Source organism: Anoplopoma fimbria, chromosome 7, assembly GCF_027596085.1.
Source record: "Anoplopoma fimbria isolate UVic2021 breed Golden Eagle Sablefish chromosome 7, Afim_UVic_2022, whole genome shotgun sequence".
In the NCBI taxonomy this organism is placed as follows: domain Eukaryota; kingdom Metazoa; phylum Chordata; class Actinopteri; order Perciformes; family Anoplopomatidae; genus Anoplopoma; species Anoplopoma fimbria.
Window position 1 is genome coordinate 21,495,064 of NC_072455.1, and position 20,859 is coordinate 21,515,922.

At 40.8% G+C, this 20,859-nt stretch overlaps 2 protein-coding genes across 2 annotated transcripts; one reads left to right on the plus strand and one right to left on the minus strand.

The window, feature by feature from the left end:
• Nucleotides 1-4,313: 4,313 nt before the first annotated feature.
• Nucleotides 4,314-6,877, minus strand: mrpl52 (mitochondrial ribosomal protein L52). The gene is made up of 5 exons (XM_054601762.1): nt 6,804-6,877; nt 6,361-6,430; nt 5,057-5,124; nt 4,737-4,801; nt 4,314-4,609 (listed from the first exon to the last, which is right to left on the minus strand). The coding sequence occupies exons 1-5, from the start codon at nt 6,835-6,837 to the stop codon at nt 4,457-4,459; spliced, it is 390 nt and encodes a 129-aa protein (XP_054457737.1). The 5' UTR covers nt 6,838-6,877; the 3' UTR covers nt 4,314-4,456.
• Nucleotides 6,878-12,274: 5,397 nt separating this feature from the next.
• Nucleotides 12,275-20,484, plus strand: ajuba (ajuba LIM protein). Its single transcript, XM_054601912.1, has 8 exons — nt 12,275-14,974; nt 17,318-17,419; nt 17,580-17,647; nt 17,759-17,821; nt 19,097-19,227; nt 19,474-19,525; nt 19,681-19,749; nt 19,840-20,484. Exons 1-8 carry the CDS (start codon nt 13,408-13,410, stop codon nt 19,942-19,944), a joined length of 2,157 nt encoding a protein of 718 aa, XP_054457887.1. The 5' UTR covers nt 12,275-13,407; the 3' UTR covers nt 19,945-20,484.
• Nucleotides 20,485-20,859: the final 375 nt, after the last annotated feature.

Consider the following 20,859-nt stretch of genomic DNA (forward strand, 5'->3'; position numbering starts at 1 on the left):
GCAGCTTATGCGGACTAAAATAAACTGACCTTTTCTATTTTTTTCTGCTCACATCTGTTGATCCACTTGCCTCCTGTCACTGGCCAAACTGTCTCTCTCTCTCTCCCTCTCTCTCTGTCACCCGGTGTTTCCATTGGTCTCAGTGGATTCTGCTCATGCACAAGAACTGTTTTGGAGAATTCATCCTTCATTGGAATCCATAGATGCTGCTGAAACACATTAGAATGGCATTATTACCAGCCAAAGATCATCTTACTGATGATTTACAAAACATCTGGAAAGAATTAACAATTTATGAATTAACCATTAATAAAGTAATTAGTTACAACTTTGCAAATATTAAAAGACTGCAGCAGCCGCGTGCAGAGAGACTGTCCTTCAATCACTGCTTAATGTCGGTAATGTTTCTGTAATGTTTCTGAGGAAAACTATTTCCCAACAATTTCACAGGCATTTCCCTGGAAATAACTGTTCTAAAAAAAGTTATTCGAGTTATTGGCAGTTCAAGATTTTTCACATGAATTACCCTAAAACCCTGAGTAATTATTTTCTTAATATAGCGTCACACTTCCTCTTTGCTTTGTTTGTTGCTGCTGCTCCACACTGACTAAAATACCCTCTAGGTCTCTGGTTTCCATGCTTTTATTTTGTGATGCCTTAAAGCAAAGCACTGTATACTTTGTTATGAACAAGTATGCAGTGTGAACAATTAGGCCTGAAGACAACAAGGTGATATCAACCATTAAAATACAGGAAAAACAAATAAAGAATCTGCTTTTCTATCCTGTTAATTGTCTCTCAAACCCTGAAAAAGATTTATTGGATGACCCTTTGGTAGACTCACTAGAACTAATGCTGTAGGCTTTAGGAAGAATTAGTTGGCTGTGTCATGCCTCCATGTTCCTTATAATTATAACCTCATTACTTTCTGTAGTTCTTTCCAGAAACCTTCGGAATGTTTTACAGTTTCTTTTTTGAAGGAAACTATGAGTCCTGTGAAGTATGATGTTGACAGAAACCTTTCTCGTGCCTCTTTTTGTTGCCCAACAGCCCTGTTGAAGATGTTATACTCTAAAATTGAAGTGATGACATCTCTTTGTAAGCGGAGAAGTCGACAAGATACAATTTTGTTCAATGTTGTAAAAGATGTTGCTGATCAGTAAGGGGAAATAAATCAAACACACATATTTCACTTGATTTGTTTGGAGATGTGACCATGTTTTTCTGATGGAGAGCATCTGCTCTCCGTCTTGTAGGTCAAGGACATGAACACAGATGAGACCTTTGGCAGCTATGTTTGCTCTCTATTCCTCCCCTCTCTCTCTCTCCCTCTCCTCTCTGTCAGCCATTTTAATGTTGAACTCGTACGGCCTGGCTGGGCGGTGCAGGAACAACCGTCCAGCTCAGCACTCCTTCTCCACGCCAGGCAGGAAGTGGCCAGGACAGCTGCTTGCAATTCAACCTTAGACTTTGTTTGGGTGACCTACATTATGGCACCATCTACTGTAACTTTTTCTCGTTTTGCATGACTTCCAGTGCTTGAATGTAAATGTACTTGAGTACAATGTTGAGGTTCCTGTACTTTACTTGAATATTTCAACATTATACTTCATATTCGTACTCCACTACATTTCAGAGGCAAATGTTGTTCGTTTTACTGGCTAGTTTCAAATTAATTTTACATTTTAAACATATATGCCCATAAAAAATATGTATGTAACAAAAAGTGGTCTAGATTTATTCCACCGCTAAACTTCTAAAATGGTTTAATTTGAATTTGAGGCCCAAATTATCTAATATTTCACAAAAAAGCAAAGATTAGATTAAAGTCTAAAATATGATGACAAATTTGTGAGGCATAACTTCTTCAATCTTCCTTCTTTCCCATTAATCACCTCACGACCCCTCAGGTTTATCTTGTCAGGTTGGGAACCATTGGACTACACTACTAACGGTATATAAAGTAGTTACAACCTACCTACAATTAAAATATAGCACTAACATTTTCTGCATAATGAAACTTCAGATTGTTTTAGCTACATTTTGTAAATAATACTTATTGGTACATGTACGTGTAAAGTAAAGTATGAGAGTACTTCTTCCTCTCCCGCAAATCTCGTCTTCATCTCCTACAGAACAAACTCCCACTTGAGCAGCAGAATTTTAACAAACTGAAATGAAACAAGAGTGAAAATAATCTGTCCTGATGCCAAAACCAACTAATTAGGTTGTATAAAAAAAACAAATAAATACCAAAAGTACGCAGGAAGCCACGTGGTTTACTGTCCAACTAGCAACAAACAAAGATAATTGCAGCCTGCAGTGCCAGTTCTCATACAGTCATAGTATCAAAGTTCAAAACGTTCAGGCTGTGTAATTTGGTCAGACATGCTGCCCAGGTTGACCCCGTACTCTACAGACACACCCAGGTCAGGAAGCGGTCTTTGGGAACAGAGTAGCTGAATCAGACCCACTGACTCTGCACCGGGTCGATGCTCATCCTCCTGCACCCCCATCCCAGTCATATCGGCCAGGAAACCCTCCCTCTTCCTGGTCTGCGGGGGTGAAACTACAGATACATCCACCTCTGCCTCACCCTTCGCCCTCCATCCGGGGCAGACTGACCTCACCTAGCGCCCCCTTGAAGCACTCACCCACCAACCCTCCCTCACAATCGCTGACTTCTGCACAATAAGCAACATCTGGTTCTCATTTCCCCCAAAACCAAAACAACACGAGGAGGAGGAGGAGGAGGAGGAGGAGGAGGAGGAAGGGAGGAGGGTTGTTGAGGAGAAATACATTCACAGAGAAGCAGGATGTGAAAAAATGGTGCATCAAGAGAAAGAATGAGGAGTCACATTTCTCACTATGGGTCCAGTCGGGAGGTCTTTTGATGGTGCAGGTGTGAAGATGTGGGTGTGAATGAAAAGAATGTCGCCATGCCAACAAAATTATTTTTGTCTTTAACGCCGTCTAAGACCTTTTCAGTGTCCTCCCACACAACAAACAGTCAGCTCCTTTGGTCACAAGGTATGAAACAGTCAAGACAAGGAGAGGAAAAGGGGGAGGCGGGGGGGAGAAAACTCCCATCTCCACAGAAAAGAATCTGCAACTCAGCGGCTAGCAGCCCTAATTACAGTGGGGCTTTGCTGAAGTCTGCAACAAGACAAAGAGAGGGAGAGAAGAAAAAAAGAAAAAAAGAGGCAGATTGGAGGGGGGGAGAGAAAGAAGTGAGGAGGAAGGGAGCAGAGAGCAAGAGTGAGGCGAGGAGAGGGTTACCTCATTTTGTAAATAGTCTGTTTATAAGTCAGAGTCACACTAAATTAGTGCTGACTCTGCAAAGGCACAGCTGCTCAGCATCTCTGCAAAATGTCTCTTTTCACCTTAAATGCATGCGACAAAGAGTTCAATTTGATTCTCTTCAAAATAATGAATCAGTTTGGTAATGATGGTTTTTTTTTAAAGAAGAGATATAAAACATTCTAACGACTTTAAATACACACAAGAACTGGAATTAGGTTTCATTCTTTGCGGCAGATTTATGTTTTTTGCTGTTAAAATCCAATGACGCAATAGATAAGTGTTTCTGCAGCCTGATGAAGACTTCGGCGAGCTTAAAAATTTGAGTCGATACTAGAAAAATATCACTTTCTGTGGGATGCAACTTGGCTGCGGCAGGCTAATCATCTTACCAGACACCAGGCTGCAGAAAAGCACATTCAAAACTCAAGACTTTTTCCTCTCTGTTGGTATTGAAGCCCTACGAAACAAATAAGCTGCTTTAAATGAGTAACACAACGCATGATATGAGCCAAGATGTCGCTAGAAACACCCCTTTACTGCCAGGTATTAATTACTTTTTATATTGGAGCAGATTTGTCTTCACTCTAGCTAATAAAATCTTGCAAATTGTCAATTATTCTGGTGATGGCGTTACTTAAGATTTTCTTTTTAATGGCTCTCTACTTAAACTTAACTAAGCAGCTTGGTCATGTACTTTGAGTAATAACATTGAGTTACAACAGCATGCCAAGGTGTGAACTCTCTCTCTCTCTCTCTGTTTAAACACATACTCATACCCAGCAGATCCTGAATCAGAGCTACTTTATGTTCCCCAGCTCCTCCCTTCCTCTGCCCGCTCAACAAAACTCCTCTCTGAGCCCAAATCCAGACAAAATGGCGTTTGAGCCTCCACACTGCCTCACAAAAGGAGAAATGCTGCATTCTAGTGGAAGCTGAGGGACATTAACTCAGAATGATATCTGTAAAAAGATCTAGGCAACAAACACATAATCATAACAGATTCATATTTAAAGTATAAATTGGAACATTTATTGCAGAAATCCATGAAGAGTGAAAACAAACAGTAAAGCAGAAGAAAACCCACAAGTCCTCATAAATATATGAATGAATCAGAATAAGGATATGGCTACGTGACTACGGTGATTACATGTCTCTAACTTTGAGATTTGTTCTTCATTAACAACTTCCCTTTAGGTTTGAGTAAGAGAGACTTTTTGTGCTCCTCCAGTCGTTTGGCTTCTTTCTGTTTTTCACTCCACGCTTCGATTCCTTTGTCCACCTCCGAGTCAAGCATCACGATGCGTCTCTGTGAGAAAAAAAAAAGAGCGCAAAGGTTACAGACAAAATCATGTATGAAACAGAGGGACAAGAAGATTAAAAAAAGGAAGAGGATTTCTTTTTTTTTTTTTAAGTCTAAAGGTGTTGATACTCACTGCCAAAGCTTCCCTCTCTTGCTTTCTTCTCAGCTGTCCTTTCAGTGGAGGTGCTGGTCTCCCATCTTTTCAGTTCCACAAACATTAAAAGGAAATTATAAAATGTGCTTCAAGTAGAGCACAACATGGACACAGTTTTCTCCAAATATTGCAAGCAGAATTTATTAAGAAGTTCGATGTCAAGTGAATTTAATTACCCTACATTGAAATAACAACCGTGAATCCCTGTTGACTGCCTCCTTATGCAAACTATCATTTTGTTCTTTGTTGCTTGAAAATACCTCCTAATATCTGTCTTCACAAATAATATAAATAAATACCTGCAAATGACCAATCAGGCAGATCTGTCAGAGGGCCATATTCTGTGCCACTTCGGGCAAGTCCATGTCTGCAAGAAAACACAAACGTTATGAAAAAGTAGAAACAGAGAATGGGAGTAGTTGTGCCTAAGTATATATTTTCTGTACAAAAGTCAGATTGGCTATAGCTATAAATAGGTGCTTAAGCACTGTTTGCTGTAGTATTATCGAACTCGCCGTTACCATGGTAACCACACTGCATTGTCGAATTGGAATTTTCTATAACATTGGGGGTCACAATGGCTAGCTATGGATACAACAAGAATCAAAAACAGTGCAGATGAACCAGCGATATCGTGTTTTTTTTAAATCCCACAAATTATTCTTACTGGCGCCTACATTGCCCACAATGCAACACAGCCCCTGACAGTTAGGTTGGAGATTCAGGTGCAGCAGCTAATGTGAATTTTTTTTTTTTTAACCTCATAGATCCAGCCTTCCCGAAAAAATTGCTTCATTGTTTATCAATTGACATTTACGGAAGGAAATATAGCCAAAATATAATAATGATTTACACACTGTTAAATACAACACAGTCTTTATATTTTTTACTTATGACAGATAGTTGACTTTGAGTTTATAGTCAAAAATAGTACCTGACCGTACTTGACTTTCACATATTTTACTGTTTGAGAACTGTAATTGAATGCACTGTAAGCCATCCTCATTTGGTCACCCTACTCCAATCCAAACACATAAAGCCATAAAAGGCTGTACACATCTTCTGTATGCAGTAGTACTTCCTAACACCTGTAAACTGACTTTGATGTGTAAATTAGTAGATTTCCCCTTAAGGGATTACCACTTCAAATCCTCTTATCATGTCAGTCGACTGGGTGCTGTAGAGATGCATATACCCAAACTAAATTTCAAATAAATAAGGATTCAACTGCAACAGTCTAATTGCAAATCAAGATTTTTTTTGGTCTGCATACTGACTTTTAATGTCAATATAAAGTACCAGTCACACCTTCTCATTCAATGGTTTTTGTACATTTTTTCTACATTGTAGATTAATATTGAAGACACCCAAACTATGAAGGAACACATATGGAAGTATGTGGTAAACAAACAAATGCTCAACAAACCAGAATATGTTTTATATTTTAGATTCTTCAAAGTAGTTGAATGAGAAGGTGTGTCCAGACTTTTGACTGGTACTGTATAAAGTCACTTTTCCATTGAATTACATACTTAAAACCTGCTCAAAAATAAAGAGATAAAAGAGAAGGGACACCACATCAGTGTGTTTACAGTGAACTTACTCTTTCCTCCATTTCTCCCCACCTTGAGCTCCACATGTTGTGCTGAACTGCCTGCTGCAGTGCCTCAAAACTGTTAAACACAATAGAAACAGCCTGTTAAATCTCCTCTAGACAACAACAATCAGCTGCAGTCTGCAGGATATCCTGTTTACACACTATGATCTCATGACACATGCAGATCTGTTCACAAGAAGCACAACCTCATGAGTGGTTACTTTTCTTTGGCTAGTCTGTCAGCTGAAATAACCCTCAACATAACAAATGCTGCTCCAACTGTTAGCATTAGCATTAGCCTCTGTAGTCTCTCTTACTGCATTAATGGCGTTTCTTCCTGCAGACAGCTGTATCAAAGTACAAGAAGATATTTGCAGCAACGAAGGTCCACTTTAAGGGTTTTAACGGGTCTCAGAAGCATCAGTTTACCTGAATAACCTCTGTCTCACCTGAGCAGCACACTGTCCTCACGGGGGCCGCCATGTTGTCTGCGCACTTCCGGGTTGGCCACCAGGTGGGGCTAAAGCTGCACAGAGGTGGCTCAGTTTATTGAAAAAAGGGGATTTTATAGCTTAAAAAAATCTGAAAGTGACAATATATATTTTTTCTTTTTTTTAACATTGATTTTGCAAAGGTTTTTTTAGTTTTTATTTCCAACAACAACAAATAAAATAGTTAAAATAGTTTTTTTCTGTCTGTAAATATTATATTTCAGTTATTGTGTTTTTCTACTGTTTTTATTGCTTATTTATAATACTTGGGTTTTTTTTTTTTTTTTTTATCTTGTCTCTCTTTACTATGTCTCTTGTGTGCACTTTACTCTCTGCTGCTGTAAGCCTGCACATTTCTAATAAAGGATTATCTTATCTTAACAAAGAAACAGTACAGCACCACAAGCAGTACAGATGTTTATGCACTGAGCATGATGGGAACTTCAGTGAAACAGTGTACATACAGGGCAGCAGGTGGTGGAGGCATTTTGGGTTCAATAGAGGCCAAATAGCATTTTTTTTTTTTTTTGCCCCAGTGCCCTATAACAGTATGGAGGACGAAAAATGACATAAGTATAAATAAATAAATAAATGCATAAATGTAAGTGAAAAGAAATGTAGAAATAAATGTAGGATATGTATCTATTTATGTCCTGTTTGATTATTAACTTTTATTTATTTATCTATAGATTAATGTATTCATTTCCATATTTATTTTAGCATTTGCTTATTTATTTATACTTTTATTTATTTATTTCAGTATTTATTTAAGCATTTATTTATTACTGTATTTATTTAAGCATTTATTTATTTATTCCTGTATTTATTTATACAATTATTTATGCATTTATTTATTTATTTATTCATTTATACTTATGTCATTTTTTCAGTGCCTTACCTCTAACCATCATCAATTTTTAAACAGACCTTTTGTCTTTGTTGTTGGTGCATTTTCTTGTATTTTATTCTACACAATACCTGCTGTTGCTGTATGCATCTTTAATGTAAAGTTCACCTGTAATGAAAGATATAAACTGCCTTGCTTTGCTGTTATCCCCGTGAAGGAAACATGTCCTGATTATCTGCAATTGGGCTTTATTAGAAAGGAAATAATCTATTAGAGATGTCATTAGCACATTAAAGGAGCCTTCCACTGATTTTACATGTCAAAGTCAGGTGACATGAGGAGTAGTTTTCACAGTTGAATAACATCTCCTGAGGCTATGGGTGAGCTTTGTCAAGTCTAAAGACAATAATTCTGGTGATGTCACAGTGATGTCATCGGGGCTATCTCAGTTTGAGACTAAAAGTTACACCAGAAAACAATGTGACAGGGAGTGTCTAGCTTTTGACCCTTTACACAATGTGATTGTCAAGGACTTGTAGAGGTCTGACGGGATCAACAATATGTCTTGGGAGAAATGTTGTATTTTATCTGTCTTGTTCCAGCCTGATTCATCTTGTGACTTCTCAGATTTAATTTGGGAGCTTTCACTCAGGGAAGTTTTGGAGCTTGGTCCATACTTTAGACTCAGGATATTAGACCCTTTGCATTTTTTTACCATTGTTTGTGTAATCTGTGCAATGCTATAAACACTGGAGAGACTCTTCAAGTTTGTTTAACACTGTTTTTCTCCAGAAATTACTTATAACAGAAGCCACATTTCGCTGGAAAAGTCAAACAGACGTGTTTATGCTTGAACTCGCCTTTGCATGTGATTACAACAAATACACATACAGTACCAGTCAAAAGTTTGGACACACTTTCTCATTCAATGGTTTTTCATTATTTTTATTTTTTTTCTACATTGTAGATTAATATTGAAGACATCCAAACTATGAAGGAACACATATGGAATTATGTGGTAAACAAACAAATGCTCAACAAACCAGAATATGTTTTATATTTTATAATCTTCAAAGTAGTTGAATGAGAAGGTGTGTCCAAACTTTTGACTGGTACTGTAGATAAATTATATTCGACTACTTTTAGTCCATACAAATACATAATTAAATAATTAAACGAGTAAAAACTATATTCCTTTAACACCATTTATGCCTTAGTTTTAGGAAATAATATAATAATAATAATAATAATAATAATAATAATAATAATAATAATAATAATAATAATAATAATAGAAAACAGTTAATTAAGTCAATAAAATGTTAATATGTTTTATATTTTATAATCTTCAAAGTAGTTGAATGAGAAGGTGTGTCCAAACTTTTGACTGGTACTGTATATAAATAATATTCGACTACTTTTAGTCCATACAAATAATAATATAATAATAATAATAATAATAATAATAATAATAATAATAATAATAATAATAATAATAATAATATTAGAAAACAGTTAATTAAGTCAATAAAATGTTAACAGGTTTCATATTTTAGATTCTTCAAAGTAGTTGACTGAGAAGGTGTGTCCACACTTTTGACTGGTACTTTAAATGGGAAAAGATTGAGATAGATGGTGAGTTAAGTTCATTTCTCTGGAGATATTAGGCCTAGAGACAACAGAAATGCAGACAGAGCACAGCTGCTCTTCAAAGTATTGTTTTTGTATGAAGTGCTCCGCTACTAAGCTCAGAAGAATTTCTCTGTTAGCTTTTCAGGCAAGTTCCCACTCGCAGCCTGTGAGGTGGACTGTGAGTCTGCAGAGCTGCTGGGACTGAACCACAGGGGCCATGAAAGGCTCCATGTGGAGGGGTGGTGGGGGGACTCAGGGGCCACACAGACAGCCGGACAAACAGCCACTCTATCAGGGCCTTGGTGTGTTTAGGTGTGTCCACTAACTGCCACAAAGCCTGGGCCTCGGCGCTGATAAGGTCCCCAGCCAGCCTGAAACAGTAGCTGGATGTTTACTCTGTATCTTCCTTGGAGAACTCAGACAGGCCGAAAAAATTCGCCAGCCGCCTCACTCGTCGGTGTCCCTCCGCACATTCCACAGGCTGGTGGAACAATAAAGTAGTGCCGTTGCCCGAACGACGGGGTTTGAAAATGATTTTTTTTTTTTAAAGTGTAATGAAGAGAAACAGCGACTACTGAGTGTTTTAAACTGTTATGGAGGAAGCATTGGTATTTTTAATTCAACTAAAAGTAGTGCCACTGGTTAGACTTATCCATTACACATAAAAGCAATGCATCTTAAATTGAGCTCAGTATGCTGAATGTGTTATTACACATACAGTACCAGTCAAAAGTCTGGACACACCTTCTCATTCAATGGTTTTTCTTTATTTTTAATTTTTTTCTACATTGTAGATTAATATTGAAGACATCCAAACTATGAAGGAACACATATGGAATGATGTGGTAAACAAACAAATGCTCAACAAACCAGAATATGTTTTATTACATTACATTACATTACAGTCATTTAGCAGACGCTTTTATCCAAAGCGACTTACAATATAGTTTTATATTTTAGATTCTTCAAAGTAGTTGAATGAGAAGGCGTGTCCAAACTTTTGACTGGTACTGTACGTCATATTAATCTATTATTATATTTGTGTGGGCAGCATTTACGGGCAAACGAGTAGCTGATTCTAACTGATCTATATACAGTTGTCAGATTCATCTTTAAGGATGTAATATTTAATAAGATGATCATATGTTTTGGGTGGAATATCTTAATTTGCAGTAATGGAGTAAAAAGTACACAATATGTACCTCTCACTTGTATGTAAGAGTATAAACTACCAGAAAATGAAAATATTCATGCTATTGCCGCCCTCAAAGTTGTATTCACTGTGCTTGAGTTACTGTACTTTCCACCACTGGTTTAAAACATTAAAGGTTATAGCCTACATTAAGGTTTATTGCACAGACGAGATTTAAACAGAATAGTCAAGACAGCAGCACGCTTGGTTTTGTTTGTGATTTGGGGGTTACAGTTATATGAGGAAAACAAAATAATGGCTTTTCTGAAAACAGAATTGTTTACAGCGGTGGTTTGTCTTGGTGGTCAGGTCAACGTTTAAGCTTGTGCAAAGCCGCACCCACATGAATACATCTACATCCAGTGCTCAGTCATAATAAAAACCAAGCTAATGGTTAAAAGGGTTTTAGAAATATTGAGGTATTGAGTCACAGTTCTGCACCCCCACTGTAAGACAGATCATTTTTTAACCAAACACTAAATCAAAAAGACACATTTTTCTCTCCTTTATCTTTTATTGTGAAGAACTTTGTGACAGCTGAGTTAAAAAAGAGCTTTGAATAATCTATCCCTACTTTACTTTTATTTGAGCTTTCTTGTTTGTTTGTTTTTCTTGCATCAAAAAGTAGTAAAATGTATCATATTTGTTTCTTTTTGTGCTATTTCACAGTCATCTAATACATTTAAACACCTCCTACAAGCTTTAAAAAGTCATAATGTAAAAGTAAGTGACTTCAGGGGACTCAGACCCCAGTGGTGGCATGGAACAGAGTCCACTCTCTCCAAAGTCTGTATACTTAAGTATAATGAGGTACTTGTACCATACATGAGTATATCCATTTATACTCAACTATTCCAGATGGAAAACTATTCTACTTTTTAATTCAATACATCTGTTTAGTTATTTTGCAAATAGAATACAAAATAGTAATATCTAAGATACATGTATTAATACATTATGACATATTATAACGGATTAAACTATCCAGCAGTATTTCCTAAAGGCCTTTATGTGCTTTACCTGATACAACATGGGAGATCAGTACACCTGGATACACCACTAATAAGCCAGTGATATAATATATAGGCTATTGTTTTTCTACATGAGTAGGCCTACTTTTACTTTTTGTACTTTAGTTATATTTCTATTCTAATACTTAGTATGGTTTTGAGTACAGAAGTTATACTCGTTGCCGGCAGTATTTTTAAACCATTGCTACTTTCTGCCAAACCCCCACGCATAAGACATGACCTCAGTTGTTGCTAAGGCATTGCGTGGGAAGTCTTCATTTAAAATGATTTATTTTGGTTAAACAACTACTAACTAAAGATCCTGTGGCTGAAAGCTTCAGGAGAAACCCAGTGAGTGGACATTATGGTTATTTCCCCCTGAATACTAGTTCCAATGCTCAGAAACTAAACATGAACACATCATTTCTTATGAACATCTCTTCTTCTCTCCTTGTTGTAAAGAGCAGGTCTCGGCGGAGCGTTCTCATCCTCTGGGGGAGTTTTGCGTATGAATGACGAAACAGTCATGGCTGGTGGAAAGGTGTCCCGGCCGCTGTGGGGGGAAACGAGCCGCCGCGGCGTGATAAAGCAGCAGTGATGCGTCAAGCTGAACCAGCCAATGGAACGCAAAGCAGCGCTCTGCCCTTCAGAATAAAACCAACGCGTATAGCTGCTTTCGAATAAAGTGCTGAATAAAGAACAACTTACGTGTTATTTTACTATAAAACACGTGTTTGATTAATAATCCTAAAACCAAAGCTGTTCAGCGACTCGTATATGATTTTTGTTACCTTTAAATATAACAGCTTGCAAGTAATGATTTTATTGTGAAACGCGTGGAAGCTTGCAGCGTGTGAGCTTGACGCCTCTGCAGAGCGGGGGGAGGTAAGTGGTTATTTAGGGAAAAGAAAGAAAGAAAGACAAAGTTGTGTCGACCGTGCAATGCACACGGGAGGGATTGAGTGTATCTCCAGCGGCTCGTTTGGTCCGGCACCGGTCTGCGGGGATGTGAACGCAGCAGTTTCCTCAAACTTCTCCGCTACTCTTCAGGTCGAGTCCCGGGACAGGAGGGTTTTTTTTTTTTTTTTTTTTTTCTCCCCTTTTGAAAAAAAAACGTGAATGATAAAAGCAGCCGGATGCACGGGACGGGCTGCACGTTACAGTTACAGTGAATGATGTTTTAGTTTAGTTCTGTTTCCTCAGAGTGTGTGTGTGTGTGTGTGTGTGTGTGTGTGTGTGTGTGTGTGTGTGTGTGTGTGTGTGTGTGTGTGTGTGTGTGTGTGTGTAACACTCAAACAGAGAGACACACAAACACAGCACATCACACAGACTTCACTGAAGGTTTCACTCCCAGAGAAGATGCAGATGTGGAGCCACATGAGGGGCCACAAAGGAGGCCCTCCACGACCATAGGTCACTCAGAAGTGTCCTGGATGTATGTGTCTCCCACTTCCTGGCTGGATTGACTTGAACTCTTAGTAATTGTCTGATAATCCAATGGATTCTTCTTCACCACAGCCTCCATGTGCCAGTGGATCATCCACATGAAGGCAAACCAGATGACTCATAGGACTTAAGTCATGTAACCACCCTGAAATGTCTTAAGAAGTCTTATTTATCTGTTTTGTATTTATTGAGTGTACATAAGGGTCCTTTTTATTAAGGTTTGTGTCTGTTTCAAGGCCAGTTTTGAACCATTTTCATCTGTCGTAGTGAAAAGTAGACTTACTTGAACGTTTTTTAGTTTTTTTAGTTCTGCTGTGTATATCCACACTGTATTTGAGCACATTCGTCTGTAATTTAAGGAGGAAGTGGTGGTGAGTTTTAAGACTTGACTTTGACCGGACAGGTAAAAAAAACAAAACAGGAGAAGGCTTCATCATGGACAGGCCGATAAGCAAGTTGTTGGAGAAGTTAAATTTGAAGGACTCGGGCAGTGTGAAATTCAACAGTTCCAAGAAAAAACATGACTCTTCCAGCAACTCGAATAACAGCAACGCCAACACTGGCGTCTCCGGAGGCGGCGGTGGGGGCAGCGGTCTGCCACCGGCTCCCGGCTCTGCTGCCTCACCCTCAAGACCCGGCCAGTTCTCGCTTGCCTCTGCAACCACAGGCGATGCATGTGTTCCAGTGAGAGGAGGAGGAGGAGGAGGAGGAGGAGGAGGAGGAGGGATGGTACTGCCTCCCTCTCAGCTCCTCACCCCACCGCCGCCTTCCTCCTCGGTGGGTGCCATACCTCAAGATGGCGAGCAACCGCTTCACCCTTCTACCGTGGCACAGCTGAGGCGTCGCTCCCCCCAGCAGCGAGCTTCTTGTTACCTGGGCGAAGGCGTGGACTCCCACATGAGGCGTGAGTCCGGCCTGGGCCCCGAGTATGACCCTCAGGGGGCCTTTGGCTCCAAGGCGTCCCTCAATCAGCGGCGCTACTCCTTGGAGCTCCAGCAGCTGGTCCGGAGACAGCAGCTCCTCTCTCAGCCGCCTCACTCCGTTCCCCCGCCGTACCCGGCCTCCTCGGGCTACGGGTCGGCTCCTAGGAGCGGCCTGGCGGAGCCTGGATACCTCTCTGAGACCGAGAGGCACAAACGCCTCTCCCTCCAGGAGGCTCTGTTCTACAAACGCCTGAGCACGGGGAGTGAGATGTGGGAGAGCACCAGGCCTGCGTCCCTCTCCCATCCACCACATCGCACATCTGATGTGACCGGTGGAGGTGTGGGAGGAGGCTTTTTCTATCCCCCAGGACCCACCCTGAGCCCGTGCTCGTCATTCAGCCTCCAGGAGTCGGTGCTGGTCAGCCCCAGGTCCAGCTTCGCCTCCAGCACGGCCAGCGGCGGCGGCGGAGGAAGCCCCATGGGAAGCCGCTGCAGCAGCAACCGGACCAGTGGCATCAGCCTGGGCTACGACTCTCGCTACTCGGCCTCCGGAGGCCTCCCCCCACAGCAGCAATGCCCCTCCATGCAGTCGGGGGGCTCTTTGGCTGGTTACGGACCTCCAGGGCGGGCCGGCGTGACCCCCGTCGAGGCCTGGACTCAGTATTTGGATGGAGGGATGCGTCCAGCGGCACACGATAGCCGGCACTCCTACCCGCCCGCCGTTGGGAGTCCGGGGGCGGCGTGCTACCAGGCCGGCCCAGAGTGGTGGGAGGAGCAGCAGGCGGGAGTGAGGGGCAAAGAGGGGGGTGTGATGGGAGACAGGACCAGGTACTCGGACCTGCCTGGCACCCGCTACCAGGAAGAGCTCACCCGACTTCTACTGAGAGATGCTGTGCTGGCGGGCGGGGGGCTCCTGGAGGGCCTGATGCTGAAGGACCAGTCTATGGCCCTGACGGCGCTCTCCAAACCCAGCACAATAACACTGGGGTCCTGCTCAGCTGGAGGGCCCGTCAAACCTCAGGAGGATCCAGGAGTCGGGGCTGGGAGGGAGACGGTGGAGAACCGCCAGGAGTTCTTTGGTGAGATCCTTTTTTTTGTTGTTTTTAACAGTTTTCAAGGTGTAAGAAGGTAGCCAGGATACGAGTTAAACACAAATTGTAAAATCACATCCCTAACCTGAACCAGTGCTCATGCACAGACTCCCATGCATTCACAACAGATCGCCCTCAGTGTGTTATTATTGTCCGCCTCGCCGCCTGGTGTCAGATCACAGGTTTCTCTCTCAATGAAAGGGTTGTATGGATGGACGGACGGACAGATTAATAGTTGAAAGAGCGTACGGATGGATGGTGCCTTGAAAAACCTGCAGGGACATGCAGGGTTGTAAGCATGGAATCATAAAGGAGGAAAGAAGATGAAGAAGAAGAAAAAAAAAAAACCACTCAGGCTGCAGAAACTGATCCAGACAAGTAGAAGTGTTTGGCTGTAGAGAAGAAAGGGGGGGGGAAACCCATGTATTACAGATATGTATATATACACTCATTCAGGCTCGCACCTGTAGCCGAGACGTCAGGGAGTCAGCTGATGTTTCAGGCAGGCGTTGGTGCTCATGGAAGGCTAAATGCAGCGAATCTACACGGCCGTTAAAGTGCAAAAATTCTGCTTTAACACTCGGGACACAAATTACATGGTTCCATATAAACACAGTACCAACCATTACTGTGAGTCACAGAGGATTAGGGCGCAGGATGTGTGTGTACGTGTGTGTGTGTGTGTGTGTGTGTGTGCGTGTGTGTGTGTGTGTGTGTGTATTGTCTCTCTGTGGCAGGGTGTGTTTTCCCCCAGAGTGACTTCAGGCCACAGTAACGCAGTGTGTGTGAGTCATGTGTGCGTCCTGGTGTGTGTGTGTGTGTGTGTGTGTGTGTGTGTGTGTGTGTGTGTGTGTGTGTGTGTGTAGTGCTGCCCTGGCGTGTGCAGGGGCGGTGTGCTGTAGCCTGTTTGTCTGCTCAGGTATTTGTGCCCGGAGGGGACATACAATACTGTACCTCCTCAGCCATTAGGAAAGAAATCACAAGCTCTGAGGCATGAAGACAGACGCTCTGAGCTCAGCAGACACTCAACAACACACCTATATTAAAGTGTGAGGCTTTAATTAAATGGAAAAGAAAGTGTAAAAATGAAAAATATTGCCACATAAACTAAGAATGATAGAGCTAGTTTCACACAAAACTACTCCGGTGATGAGTCTTTTTGGGCTTCTTGAATTAGTTTTCCTTACAGAAAAGAGGACAAACATTTAATTCACACTTTTTGTGGCTTTTATGATTTTATTTTTTTTGGGATTTGTGCCCAAAGCGAACACATCAACTTAAACCAGTTAACCTCCTTTAACGTTTTCTATATATAGAAGCTTCAGACGTCAAATTTGAAGCCTGGAGTTTGAGTCTCTGTTTGCCTTTTTTGGTTTCTGGCAGAGACTTGTGCCTGTTCCTAAACATCGAAAGGACCGTCCAAAGAGTGAAGGAATTCTCGATTTTGTGTGGCACTCCCCTCAGCCACATTAGAAAGGAAAAAAAAACGCAGGCAGCTCCTTAAAATAGATCACAGAAACGCTGTCGCTTCGGACCAACACACCACTTTTCCACTTTACATTTAGTGCCTCGACTAGTGCTGAACGTGTACTTAGACTAAAATGTATTCTGTTAGATGAGAAACACACTGAGGAGTTAGTCTGCTGTACAGCTTGTCTAGCTTTAAGGTTTTATAGTATAGAGGTGTTTCCTTTAAAGGCGAAAACATTTTGACTGGTTAAACTGTTACGACAATGTAGTTCCTATATCTGACACTGAACTTAAAAAAACTGAAAAAAGGAGCTTAAAGGTGTGTTTGTATGGTTAGAATTTGGCCATAAAGTGGCAATTGACTTTCAATGGAGAGAACAATTATCTTAGATAATGACAAGAAGAAAGCAGCACAAGAGATGATGTTAGTAAGAAGCAATTTAGTTCCATGGGGTAGTTAAGGCTTCTATGAAGGAAAAAAAAAAAAAGAAGCCATCTCATTTAATCTCCAAATGGCTCCAATTGTGGGGTTTGAAGTAAAAATATAAATGGAGGTCTACTTTCTGGAAGGACAAAGTCAGATCCGGTGGAGTTCCCCCTGTTTTAATAACAGAGTGGATGAGCAAGCAGGCTGGCATGGGTAGCTGGGTTTTTTTAACGGTGTGAAAATCCCCTAGGTGGTGCGAACGAGAGGATTTACAAGTGTTGACACTCTGTGTGGAGTTGGATTTCAGAACACATCCTCCTGGAATGCGTCGTAAGCGAAGCGTTAAGGGCCGCCGAGCTATTAACTCTACTAAATGCACGTTTTGTGTCCGTTGTGTGTTTTTTTTTTTTTTTTTTTTTTTTTTTTCTTTCCAGGAACCTGTGTGAAGTGTGGGAAAGGCGTGTACGGGGCGGATAATGCCTGTCAGGCTCTGGATAGCCTCTATCACACACGCTGCTTCACCTGTGTGTCCTGTGGTGAGTACCCCCCACCCTGACACCTCCACCCAAAAGACACAATGATTTTAAAAGTAGTTAAGCCGAATGAAGTTCTATCACCGACACCTTTTCTAAACAAAGCATTTACTATTAGAAGTTCCCGAGTCACACATCTCTCTCTCTCTCTCTCTCTCTGCAGGACGCACTCTGAGGAACAAGGACTTCTACAATGTCAACGGCTCTGTGTACTGTAAAGAGGATTACATGGTGAGAGACCAGGTCGAGGGCGGGGTTTTGTCATCCGTCTCGCACCGCCACATATTCAGAGTCGGAGGGATTGATTTTCTTCTAATGGTAATCTCTCTGTTGTAATTACAGTTTTCGGGATTCCAGGCCGCGGCTGAGAAGTGTAGTGTGTGTGGCCACCTTATTCTGGAACAGGTGAGGTGTGTGTGTGTGTGTGTGTGTGTGTGTGTGTGTGTGTGTGTGTGTGTGTGTGTGTGTGTGTGTGTGTGTGTGTGTGTGTGTGTGTGTGTGTGTGTGTGTGTGTGTGTGTGTGTGTGTGTGTGTGTGTGTGTGTGTGTGTGTGTGTGTGTGTGTGTGTGTGTGTGTGTGTGTGTGTGTGTGTGTGTGTGAAGACAAACACCTCTCAATACTCTTAACTTAAGCTAGATTTAAAGATAATATACTTTAACCTTAACCAACCCTGTGAAATGTTTAGTTCCATGTGTCCTATGTTTCCCAGAATGCCTTTCATAAATTCCCCCCCCGCTAGAGGCTTGAGAAATTCAGTGACGTCTTTTTTGTTTGGCTCCTCTTCGGGGTTCCCACGGAAGATTTTCAGTGGAATGTTTGCCTTTTTTTTTTACATTTATTTTTTAAACAAAGGAATATGGCTCTGTGGTGATTAGCCCTAAAAGTTTTTTTTACCATATTTGTACCACATGAGACCCGTAACATAAATAGAAAGCGCTCAGCGAGTGTGAGATCCACAGGCCATCATTTTGATGTATGATGTGAACGGCTTAACCGCGCTCAAGTTTGAGGACCACAAACGTTTAATGGTATGCATTGTGGCTGAATTTGAAATGCAGCTACACGAAGGGAAGTTTTCTACGGCCATCTGAAAGAATAATAAGAAAGATTAATTTCATATTTTCTGGTCTGCTTACTTACTAAAAGTAAAAGATGTTGGTAGGACAGAACAATAAATGTTGATCATGCAGATGTATCATTAAAACAGCAGATGAACCAATTTATACATTGCTAAGTAAGATGTAATGATAACTACTTTGAATTAAATCCAAATCAAACTGGTATTAAATAAGAAAGGCATTCACTTTATACATTTTGAGGAGAGAGAGATACTTCAGCATTTAGGCTCAATTTAGGATGGAAATGTTAGAAAATCAAATTGGTTTTGTTGGAAATGGATTTTACAGCTTGTCAAATTATAAAAGACCCACAAATTAAGTTTGGTCATAAAGAGTGTATCGATAACAGCAAACATAAAACATTAAAATCCAACAACAAAAATCCAGAAACTGTCGTCACAAATCACAATAACAGCAATAAAGCATACACTAGCATATAAATGAGCATACCTACATACAGTCTTTACAGGCCAGTTATTCGTGGTAAAAATACTCAATAGGCCAAAACGAGATAAGCAACGTTTTTCTAATATCTTAACTAAGTCTCTGTGTTCCTCCTCAGATCCTGCAGGCTCTTGGGAACTCGTACCACCCCGGCTGTTTCCGCTGCGTGGTCTGCTCAAAGGCTCTGGACGGCGTGCCGTTCACCGTGGACCATCACAGCAACATCTACTGCGTGGCAGACTACAACAAGTGAGACGCTCAAATGCTCCGTTTTGGATGAGGATGCTGAAGCTGTGTGGCTCGTCACGTTTTACCTCTGTGTTTGATCCTATTTGTTGTGTAACAGAGATGTTAAGCAATTGAGTTTTTTTGCAAGTGTATCATCTGAAGAATGTCTTTTACTCATCCCACTTCCTTCATTACACAACCGTTGTGAGTGCTACTGGTTCTTACAACTAAATAAACTTTCTCCCGTCGTTTTTTTTCTTCCTGCAGGACTTTTGCCCCAAAGTGCGCCGCGTGTTTACAGCCCATCTTACCCACCGAGGTGAATAATCTGAAGTGTGTTTGCGTTCTCCATGCGCGTGCTTGGCTGGAGGCGTTTTTTTTTTTTTTTTTTTTGGATTTCTTTTCTACATCATGCACGAGCAGATCGTTTCATGTAACGTGACTTCAAAGTGCTTGTTTGTTTTTGTGTCTCAGGGCAGCGAAGAGATCCTCAGGGTCGTGTCTATGAACAAGGACTACCACTTTGAGTGCTACCACTGCGAGGTGAGCAATCTTTAACTCGTTCTGTTTCCTGACCTCACGTCCTCTGTGTGCATTCCTGTCCTTATCTGCATCTTTTTCTCCCTCTTTTAGGAGTGTAGTAAGCAGCTCTCTGATAAGCCCGGCTCGCAGTGCTTCCCTCTGGACTCTCATCTCCTCTGCCACTCCTGTCACATGAGCAGAGCGTGTGACACATAAAACATTCCCCCCCCTCCCCTCACACACTGATGATCAGCGCCCGTGCAGCTGTGGATGTGTATTTTTTATTTTATTTTATTTTTAAAAGCTGGTCTTAACATGCTGTCATTCCCTAACGTGCTTTTGCTCAGTCATACGATGAAACTGCTGATATTCAGACATTTCCACTGATTCACTTCAGTCCCCCCTTTGTCACATGTACTGCCTGCTGTACTTCTTGTACTATTACTGTACCATAGTTATAAGGGAACGGGAAAGAAACTACTGCTTTTTATTTTATTTGTTTTACCCCAATGTGGCTACTGTTTGCTGTAGAAGAACAAGGGATTTTGCTAAACTGTTTTGTACATATATTATCGCTAGCAAACATTTTGCACTTAAATTTGACTTTACTGTAAGAGATTTGTTACGTGAATCTGTACAATTTGGGGAAAAACATTACTGTAATTTCTGTATGTTGTAATAAATATTTTCATTTGTGTTCAGACAAAGTTGAAAGTATTGGGTAACAAGCTCAGACAAGCTCAGTGTATCAAAACTTTCACTTTTCCAATATACTCATTAACCGCACACAGCAGCTCTGTGAGAAATGACTAAGCAAAAAAAATCCAAGCAGAGAAGCTGATAACCAATTTAAATTTATTCATTTTTTTAAATTCTCAGTACATTCAGCACTTGCAGGAAGGGGAAAAAAAAGCAACAATATCTAACCGTTTCAAACTAAAAGCATAAAATTAAAAATATTAAAATTGTAACCATTACTCTATAAGAAGGTTAACGTTTTATTTGTACCTCCTCTTAAATATATATATGATTGAAGGGTCAGAGGAGGGAATTTTCAAACTGAGACTTCAGTGCAGGGAAGGTCAGCTTCCTGTAATTATTACAGAATAAACCACTTAACAAGAATTTCTA

What these genes read in the sequence shown, in the direction of transcription:
- ajuba (XM_054601912.1), top strand. Translation starts at nt 13,408, where the DNA reads ATGGACAGGCCGATAAGCAAGTTGTTGGAGAAGTTAAATTTGAAGGAC. An exon ending in GAACCGCCAGGAGTTCTTTG is followed by an intron (nt 14,975 to 17,317) that starts GTGAGATCCTTT and finishes TTTTCTTTCCAG; the next exon opens with GAACCTGTGTGAAGTGTGGG. An exon ending in CTTCACCTGTGTGTCCTGTG is followed by an intron (nt 17,420 to 17,579) that starts GTGAGTACCCCC and finishes CTCTCTCTGCAG; the next exon opens with GACGCACTCTGAGGAACAAG.
- mrpl52 (XM_054601762.1), bottom strand. Translation starts at nt 6,837, where the DNA reads ATGGCGGCCCCCGTGAGGACAGTGTGCTGCTCAG. An exon ending in GGGGAGAAATGGAGGAAAGA is followed by an intron (nt 5,125 to 6,360) that starts GTAAGTTCACTG and finishes GTTTTCTTGCAG; the next exon opens with ACATGGACTTGCCCGAAGTG. An exon ending in GCCTGATTGGTCATTTGCAG is followed by an intron (nt 4,802 to 5,056) that starts GTATTTATTTAT and finishes GGAACTGAAAAG; the next exon opens with ATGGGAGACCAGCACCTCCA.